The following is a 10,513-nucleotide window of genomic DNA, read 5'->3' as shown; positions in this document are numbered from 1 at the left end:
AATCGCAATGTCATTGAAGGTTGCCCAAGTCAATTTGACAAAACCAGATTTTCTCTCTCCCACGCAGTGGAGCGTCAAAGGAAAAATGAACCGGTGGAGACATATCTGCCACTGCTGTTTAGACGTTCTCAGAACAGGCTGAACTTCAAGTCAACGTCATCATCGTCATCTTACAAACGCGTGCGAGACCTGAGAACCTACCCAATGTATAACTTAAATGAGCTGCTTAATGGCATCAAGTATTTTTTCCCATGACGGGAATACTGGAACGCCAATTAAAATTGAAAATAAAATATCCAACACCGGGTCTCGGATTGACTTAAGCAGCTATTTACGAGGGAGGTAATGGGAAATTAAGAGAGGAATATCACGAGACAAAAGCCACGCCAAGAACACCTCTTGCACTTCCAACCTGACTTGAAGTAGGAAATAATATCACGAAATTGACTTGAAGTGGATTGTTGACTACATCCGGCAACTGTGCATCCTAATTTGTTCGACCTTCGAATTGAATTTTCGGACGATTTAGTTAATACAAGGAAAAAAGAGTAAGTGCGTATTGACAAGGGGAGCACTCCCACTGTAATTCCTACTGATAGCAACCAACGCCCTCGGCCGCTATTTTGAATCATTGCAAAATTACTTCTAACTGCGGAAACATTCTGAGAAGAATGACCTCTGAATAACCGAATAAAATATAGCTACGCCACTTTCTTCAAGTACTTCACGTCTCTGGGTATTATATATGTAGTAGCTATTAACGCCGAATATTGAAGAAGAGTCCTTTCGTTTCTACACTGAAAAAGTTACGTTCAAACTACATGGGCAAAAATATACGAGAAATTAAAACCTAGTTTGCCTCACATCTTGCTCATTCGCATGATTATAATCACAGTAATTAGTAGTTATCTAAACATAGGAAACCGAGTTCAACCTTGAAGCTATCGTTGCACATCCACCAAAGAGAAGAATAATTATTATCTCAGAAGGCAGATGTGCTGACTCTTTTTCAATGTTTTTTCTTCAAGTGAATTGCAGTTGTGAATACGTAATCCCAGCATCTTTTACGAGGCATTTCTCTCTTCATTTTCTCGAAAAATGTAAGATATTAACAGACAGTGAAATTTTATTTCTCTCATGTGCACCTTAACATTAGGTAAATAGCCACATTTAGCCAAAAGAGTCTAATATCAAAAAAAATAGAGCTAGCAAAAACTAGTGCCTGATTTGGATGCAGGACGTCAATTGTGCACCCCTGCGTTGAGCTTGAAAACCCTGGCACCAAAACCAGTGTTGACCACTGTAATTTTCGCATTTCTCTTTCCGCAATCGGGGGAAAACACGCTCTCTTTCAGTCCAAGTCGGCGGCAAACCCTTTACCGATGACCGGAGTGTGCCCCACATTAACCGAATCTCTGGCGACAGGGCCCACATTTGCTTAGGAGGAGGAGGGGGGGCACGGGACAAAGCCATGGTCGCTCACTCGTAAAAAAAAACTCGCTTCCGGGCGTGCTGCGGCTCGGACTAACCCATTCCGGGGGGGGGGAGGGGGAGAGGAAATGTCCCCCTTCCCTTGGTTCACGCGATGTCCCATGCTGCCGCCAAGGCTCATATCCCTTCAAAGCAGCAACGGACGACTAGCCCGGACCCCATCCGGCGAGGCAAGCCGGGTGCACGCACACACTCCGCAGTGGTACCACCGAAATTCCCAGACTTTTGCAGACTTCATTAGCTAATTTTGCAATATTACAGACTGCACGCATTTTGCCGAGCAGGCCCGGAACAAGGGCGGAGCTGAGGGGGCGCGTTCCCCAGGCGGCAGATTTCAGGGGGCGGCAAAATTTGAAATGCTTATTACAAAAAGGTTATTTTATTTTATAATTAAATTATTTAAGAATGATTATTGTGAAATAAATTACTAAACAATAATATGTATTTAAACCCTTTATAACCCAGAACTGCTTCTGGGAGAAATTAAATTTCAAGACTTCTCATTTTTTTAAAAGTGAGAATTTTATACTCAATCATAATTATTGTAGTAGCTAAATATTTCTCCATAAAACTTTAAAGCAATAGAAAACACGTAGTTTAAATCTTTCCTGAATAGAGCTGAAAATGTAGACATTTTAGATGCTACTTAGAAGCAATATTTAGTTATACCTGATGGGTTAATGAAAAAAAACTTCTCAGTAGCAAACGTACGGAGGGTGATCTCAAAGACCGCATCTCAAAAAATATCTTGCGTACGTATAATCATTTAGAGGCGGGGGAGGGTAAGGAAGGGATCTGGGGAGAGGGGGTGGCAAACCGGTCTTTGCACCCTCTGACAAAACTCCTACTTCTGGCACTGTTACAGAGTATCCACGCTCAGGGGATAAAAAGGCATTTCATCATCATAAGTCAACAATCCTGAGATTGATTTGACGCAACTTACTACTCCTATCAGTTAGCCTTATAGTTAGTTCATAGCGATTTATTTCATCTTTTTTTTTATCCTTTATAACCTGTCATTATGTAACTCATTTGGGGCCGTCCCTTGCCCTTCTTCCCTTCCACCTGTCACTCTACGATTGTTTTCATCAGGCCAGCATGTCTCATTGCATGGCCAACTAAGCTGCCCCATCTCCTCCTAAAGGTTTTTAGAAGTTCTCTTTTCTCCCACATATCTTAGCACTTCCTCATGACTGACTAAGAAGAAAGCGTTTCAGTACACCTAATTATTCAAAGTGAAACAAATTAAAAGTAAAATCAAAATATAAAAATTGATTTAAATGGTTACAAAGAACTACCTGAATTACGTGCTGGAAATGGGATAATCAAATATGGAATACTATATGTATCAATAACTGCGGAAAAATATCACCTTATAATATCAAAATAACAAGTGCAAATAATACACTTGGTGAAATCTGACGTATGATCCAAGAGAAAAAAAATGGTACAGGGTAGAGTTATATCATTGGCATATTACTTTGATATCTCTAAAGGTTGTTTTACATAGGGCTCGTAATTGCACAACCTGACGTTTGTATGTAGGTGCAGTCAAAATCACAGCAAATGGAAAGCAGTGAATTTCTGCAAAGGATGCAAGAATGCACAGACGTGAGATAGCAAAATATCCCACTCTAATTTCATTCGTGCATTCGCACAATTTCATGTCATAATGGGAAATTAATGCAATTCTAACCTGTGCAATTATATGCCCCTTGTAAAACAGCCTATAGGCACTGTCATGCAGAGTTCAGCAATAACTGAATTTTAAAATTGTTTTCATACCCTATCTGTCACAGTTCATCAGATACAAAGTTCTATAACAATTGATATAACGAGTCAAAGTAATTCAACGTTCATGCTCTGTATTGGCTGTCACTGACATTGATCCTGTGAGGGATATGCAAACCCAGTACATATTTGATATGTAGGATATGTCCTCCACAGAATTTAATGAGGTTATTATGAATTAGCGCAGTTGTGTTTTTAAGTACTTCTTAGGGTGCTATTTTATATGGTAACAGTACGATTTGTACAAACAAACCAAAACAGTATTTCAGCTTCATTGCCTTAAAACAGTTTGTTTTGCATTATTCAAAACTTGGACAGTATGCTTCAAATTGAATGCTTGAAACTTGAAATCGAATTGAATGAGAAATTTTATGATTACTCACATTTTCACATTCCCCTCAGTCCTCGAGCAGGAAAGAGTGAGATGAATAATAATGTAACATGCTATATGCAAACAGTGCCGCATAGCTTTTGCTTGCCTCCAATGACAAAGCGTAAGCAATGACGACAATGCAGTTAAAGAGAAGACACAAAATAAAATATGGCTGTATGTGTGCAGCAATGGATTGTCATTAGTATATATGACCAGTTTTATACTGGTCTGGCCAACAATGCCAACACAAACACTCTAGCACCTAACTAGACCTTATGGAAGTCCATTCCCCACAAAGTTCTGCTGCAATCGACGCCAATGTTGGCTGTTGCACAAAAAGATTGCAAATTTTCAATAATTTGGAAAAATATTCATATTGGCATAGCCCATCCCTATGATCTACAAGCTCAAATGATTTCTCAGAGTAATTAAATAACTCTTGGATCATTAGTTTAAAAATATTATTAAAATCGAGCGAATGTCAAGAAAGGACATATCTATCACATTACAAAAGTAAAAGTTTATTTATACAGCACTTGATGATTCACAGGGACAAAAATACTGAGGGTAAACTGTACTAAACAAAAGTACATGCTTAAAATTATTGTACAAAAATAATATATACACTATAAAATTACACTCATGATAGGAAAATGCTCTAACAGAATCATGTAAATAAAAACTATCAAAACAGTGAAATGCTCTACGATTCACTAACATGAAATAGTTACCAACTGTCTAAATCACAGGGTACAATTTTCAAACAATTGCAGTAAATACCACTGGCTCAACAAATACCAAGCCCCTCACAAAAAAACCTATATACAATGAGTATTTCTTCCAATTTTTTGCAATTATTATAATTAATCAGTTAATAACTGATATTTAACTTCTGAAATCAAGAGCACCAGCCCAACAGACAAAAAATGAATTTGCACTGTTGGAAACAATTTCAGAAATATGTATAACCAGGGTTTCATTTCATTTGACGTGATAAAACATTTAAAATAATACACACAAAAAATGTAAATATATTCGAAGCAACCAAAAGGAAGTATAAATACTAACTATAGAGAGGCATAAAAAGCATTACTGGATGCAACTTTAAAAAAAAGACCTGAATTGCAAAACTCAGAAACACTGACCAGTAAAAAAAGAAGAATAGTCATGATTTCATTAAATAAGCAAAGTTGCTTATTAACTAAACTCTATGTTTACCTGAACACTACTATATTTCATCACGATTTATTTTAATTATAATGCAATTGTGAAGTTAAAAAGGAAACTATGAGATTCAATTATTGAAATGTGTCCTGAATCACAGAAAAAGGACATGGTTACTTAGGGTACCGATCTAATTTACAATCTGTTAATGCATGTTATGTGCATTACTACAAAATATAAGGAATCTTTTTATGACCCAATATTTTCGAACACAAGGACAAAATGTTTTTGTCGGTTTAATAATTTGAAAAGTGCTATAAAAAACTATTTTCCAAATAGAAATTTAATGAAAAGTTTAAAACTTCTTGATTTGTTAAATTAAAAAAAGTTGAATAAATATGATATAACATTATTTCAAGACATCACCACAGCAGTATAACTAAAAGAATTCACAGTTAAATTATTTCACCGTGAAATAATAACTGGGACTACCTTCTTCAACCTAAGTCATACACATACACTAAACAATTATAACAATGACAGCTAGCTACAGACACTCATGCTATTACCATGATGAAAACTGTCATTGTTTTAATTGCATAATACATTGAAGAAAATAAACACAACCCAGAAAACAAGAGTACTTTTTCTTTAAAAATTCCATCCAATTTCACAAGTACAGTGGAACCTCGTTAAAGCGAGTACGGGCTATAGCGACACCCCCGCTATTACGAGAGATAGCCGATGCACCGTCAATCGACCTTATAATAAGCGTGTTAAAAAATTCGTTTTTACGAGACCCTTTCCGTGTTGGCTCTCGCCATAGCGAGGGTTTCACCGCCGGAAGACTTTCATCAAGACTCCTTAACCTCTGTAATTGCTAGCGATCTGTTAGAAATGAAGTTAATGGAGTGCTCAGTCTCAAATTTACGTGGTAAACTGTCGTTCGATGAATATAATGATTGACGAAGCAATGCTTTGCATGATTTTTATTCAGTGAGGCGCTTATAAATTGTTTGAATAGTTAGTCGTTATTTGAGTAAGGAAATTTAGTGATGCAAAAAAACATCGCCTTTCGTCTGGATTTATGCTTACGTTTATCAGATAGATGTTTATCTGTCACCGCACCACTCCTGTTCCTGTATATCTGTTCGCAACAGGTATATTGGCTATTATTTTCTCCACCTCCGGTAAAGCGACAATTCGCTATAGCGAGTGTTTATTAGTAAACCGTGGGGTGTCGTTATATCGAGGTTGCACTGTATATAACTTCATTTGTACAAACCTTAGCCTACACACTCATCGGTCGAAAATTAGAGTGTAACACAAAGTAAATATTAAACACTTGTGCACATTTTTTGAAGGCCTGAATGAACAATAGAATATGGTTTATTTCGAATTAGACAAGTGTAACATTTCCATATAAATTATTGGTAAAGAATATTGCAAAGCAAAAAACAGTATTTGCAATTGAGTTAGAGTAAAAATTTTCTTAGGTTAAGGTAGAGGACACATTTAGTTGATTCAAAAAGACTAAAAGAACAAGATTTTACATAAACTTGATTCTAAACATTTAGACCTGGATTTTTTAATCAATTCTGTTCACTCAGGGACAAAACTTGAAGAACTCATAAAATGCAGAGGATGCAGAGATACATTTTGGGGATAAATATCACAGAGAATATGCAATGTGATACACATTATTAGGTACTACGAAATGAATCCTAGCTCCTCAGAGGTATTTTAAAATTAATTTTGTATATATTTCCTAATAGAGTAAATTCGGTGCATGACTGATGGATGACAATCAATTTCTAAGCGTAAAATTATATTCTACATCAATTTAATATACTCATGGATAAGGGGTGGGAGTACGTTTTGGAGATAACTATAAAGTTCCTTCAAGAAAAACTCACAAACTCATACCTAATAGCCATTAACTTGATAATCATAAAGTGAAATATACATTCAAATCACAGATTTTTTCTAATTTCATTTCACAAAACTGAAGATAAATATCTATCATAAAATTTTTGACAAGCTATGTATGACCTGAAATACAACTAGATCATTAACATAGAGCATAACATGATCTCCACAGCTTAAATAATTAGTTATTCAGCTTTCTCAGCATTACTCTAATAAAAATAAGAATGAGTCGGTTCCATTTTTTTGACAACTGCATCGGTTCAGCTCCTGGCATCATTCTAGGCTGCATCAGTTCATTTTAGGTTGTCGGTCCCTTTTCCATCGAATGTTCCATTTGCATACGTTCATTTTCAAAATATATTAATGATTTTTGTTACGCTGCTATGGATACCACCCACACTGCACAAATGCATGAACATAAAGAGGAACTTGTTCAAATATGGTTCATGTATTCATACATGTTCAGTTCCATTATACCAAAATCGTTTATCCATTCACACATTATCTCATACAGGTAAATTTTATGAGTAATCAGGCCATCAAAGGTTGACACATTTTCAATTCTCATTTCACATCAACGTGAAATGAGCATTGAAATCAATATTAATTAAATGCAATTAAGTGAAATAATAGCATAGAATTTCCCCATAAATGCAACATACAAACATCTGAAAACATGACACACCATCCAAACTAGAACAAACTAGGAATTTCAAATTCCCAAAGCTTTTGGGGTTCCCAATTTTTCCTCTTTTCTAGTGGCCAATCAAAAATATATCACACTGCAATTGCTATGTAATTACAGGCAATTTTTTAACCAAGTATTAAGTCAAGCTATCAACGTTTAACTACAATTGAGTCTAATATTAGCCTCACATCAGGAATTTGAATGCATTGGGAATTGACCATCCACTATGATATGTAACGATGACGATTTTAACGAAAAATTACCACCTATAGAGACCGAAATACACATAGTACATTTTCGATGAGTATGATAGCATTTTCAGTTAGCCCGAGGGAATATGAGTGAAGCAGTTAATTTGTCAATTAATTCTCTTAAACACTAAAGAGTCATATCATGACAAAATAAAAATAAAATAATGAATCTAAGGTAAATATATCCCTGGTCATATATCACAGTTAACTCTTGGTAAAGAGGCTTGACATGTATTAATTACAGGCACAAAGGCATACATCCATTTATCTACACATTCAAGTATATCTATGAGTATTTAATATCAGTTAAAATTTCAATGCCTACCCACTGGTAACAAAATTGGCCTTAATTCTACAAACATTTTTCCAAGTACATTGAATGAACTTGATTTTCTGAAAGTACGGGGACAATAAATCTTACAAAAATTCAAAACACTTTTGTACAAATGATAGGGGAAGAACACAATGCAGTGTATCAGTTGCAAAAAGCATGGCACAATCAATTGCACAATTTCCCAATCCAATTCATTGAGCAAGCAATGTATGGAGAGTTTCCCGGATGCATTAATGTTTCACACCACAACTAGATTAAAGTAGAACAGCATAATCATACATACAATTAAAAACTAAATGTTTTTGAGTGAAATTGGATATTGTCTGGTAACATAGAGCTGGTTCCCTTGTCATATTGTCTAACAACAATGTGGATTCCACATCTAAAAATTGCAAGGGTAAAATAATTGCTGAGACAATTCTAACGCATTGCGCATAGCACAGCAGAGAATCACCTGTAAGCAACAATAAGCAACCACCTAATACATATCATTATGCATTCAGCAGATTCTAACACAACCAGGCTCAGGTAGGCTGGATTGCTTATTTGCTGACAGTATGAACCCAAATGTTTCCATTACAGTAAGCTAGAGTACAAACCATTTTGTAATAGAATCCAACTAAACACCTGGTATCTTCTTAAGACTTCTCTTCATGACCTGTTTGGCTTCTGCTGCTGTATAATGAGTTTGTTCCTTTCCCTTGTCACTTTGGTAGTTGGAACACTGACAGCTCCTGGGGCTTGCAAACGCTTGATCAGATTGTGCTGAGGAACAGCACTTTCGAGGTGCAGTGCACGAGTTTCATAGGCTGAAAATATGGAATGAAACAATGATTTATTGATATTATGTAATTTGAAAGTCCCACGGAAAATGACAAACTTAAATTAACATCCATACATGGTGAGTGACTACAGACAAGTATCTGAGTAGGCAATAAAAATTAAACTTTAGGCTATTTTTCATCTGCAATCATTATATTTTCAAAATGTGTACTTTCAATCAGAGGCGTGAAGTGACTGAGTAAAAGTAGCTCAGTAAATGGTAATGATAACACTTCAAGCATTTTTTAATTCCAGCCTTTATACTTGAAAAAATACAACTATTACTTGCAATCTACTCATTTCTTTTGGAAAGTAATCGTTACTTTCCCAACTGTACAGATTGGCATATGCCTGAAACTTAATGTGACCTGACATATTCATATGAGCGTAACTCTGCCAAAGTACCAACCAAATGCAATGCGCTTAACTAGTATCTTAAGGAAACATTCAATCGATCCTCCAACATAAATCTTGAGGGCAGTTCTCAAAAGATTTTGCCAAAAGTAACAGTAACTAGTTACTTTTATGAAATTGTATCACGTACTTGTAACTGATTACAAATTAAACAAGTATGCAACTGTAACTGAGCCCAGTAATTTATACTTGGTACTCTATGCAACTCTACTTGAAATTTAATAGCTGCATTCTGAAATCAATCATTATGTTTTACTAACTGAGGCACAAACAAACATACCTAGGCCACAAAAATTATGAAAAATCAACTACCAACAATAACAACAAAATTGTTTCACCAGGGAATTTTAGGCAAAATGTATCCATTACTTGTTACATATAACTAAATAAATACATTTTAGCTAAAAAAGGGAGTGTAACACTTCCTCATGGTAGAATTTTAAAGACATTTCTCAGAAGTTTTATAAAAAGTAACAGTAACTATGTAGTTCCTTTTTAAAAGAATATTTGCCAATGGTTAAAGAAAGCAAGAGAACACTTTTCCACAAGTTTTTGCACTTTTTCCACACACAAAACTTGTGGAAAAAGTGCTAGCTTGTTTTCTTCAACCAGTATTCCTTCCACCACACCTCTCCTGCCTCAGTCAATTTTATTCAAATATTTGGTAATCATAATTGCTTTAAAATTCAAAGTAAATGTTGTTGAGCCAATTTACATTATTTCGGTTCTCGACCCATCTCTGTCTACATCACATAAATAATTAGTAACACTGACCTCCATTAGTCATCTGAAAAGCAGATTCAACCTCAAGAAGTCTCCTCCTAAGATGCTTATTCTCCCGCTTAGATTTGATAAGTTGGTTTTTCAGGTCCCAGAGTGCAGATGAGTCAGCTCCTGACCCACCACTTGATTCTTCCGCAAAATGACGCAGCAGAAGATGGACTCTCTCCTGATGCTCCTTCTGCATCACCACAATCCGCTGATCCATTTCAACGTGGGCCTGCTGCAGAGCATTGCTCAACGCATGGATCTTCCATGACTGAGCTTCAGTTTGAGACTGAAAATAAGGAATCATTAGATCTATTGGTAAAAATGCCTCTGTTTTAATGTGCGTAAAATTCCTAGTGATTCATGAATGAAACAGATATTGGATTCCAGCACAAAGTTACAGTAGAGCCTCCATTATCCATTCATTTCCTGATCACTCATTAATTAAATTACCCACCTTTCACTTTCCTGGTTATTTCTACCAAACC

At 35.8% G+C, this 10,513-nt stretch overlaps 1 protein-coding gene across 1 annotated transcript in view; it reads right to left on the bottom strand.

Annotated features, from left to right (window-relative positions):
- Positions 1 to 6,188: 6,188 nt before the first annotated feature.
- LOC124170927 (kinesin-like protein KIF27) overlaps positions 6,189 to 10,513 on the bottom strand; it is a 30,586-nt gene continuing 26,261 nt past the window's right edge. The window contains exons 18-19 of the mRNA XM_046549986.1: positions 10,032 to 10,314; positions 6,189 to 8,830 (exon numbers count right to left, since the gene is read on the bottom strand). Of these exons, the coding sequence (XP_046405942.1) occupies positions 8,673 to 8,830; positions 10,032 to 10,314 (441 nt within the window). The 3' untranslated portion in view covers positions 6,189 to 8,672. The remainder of the gene's footprint in view (positions 8,831 to 10,031; positions 10,315 to 10,513) is intronic.

This window comes from Ischnura elegans, chromosome X (assembly GCF_921293095.1).
Source record: "Ischnura elegans chromosome X, ioIscEleg1.1, whole genome shotgun sequence".
Taxonomy (NCBI): Eukaryota; Metazoa; Arthropoda; class Insecta; order Odonata; family Coenagrionidae; genus Ischnura; species Ischnura elegans.
Note: the sequence above shows the minus strand (reverse complement) of the source record. Positions and strands in the feature narration are given on the sequence as shown.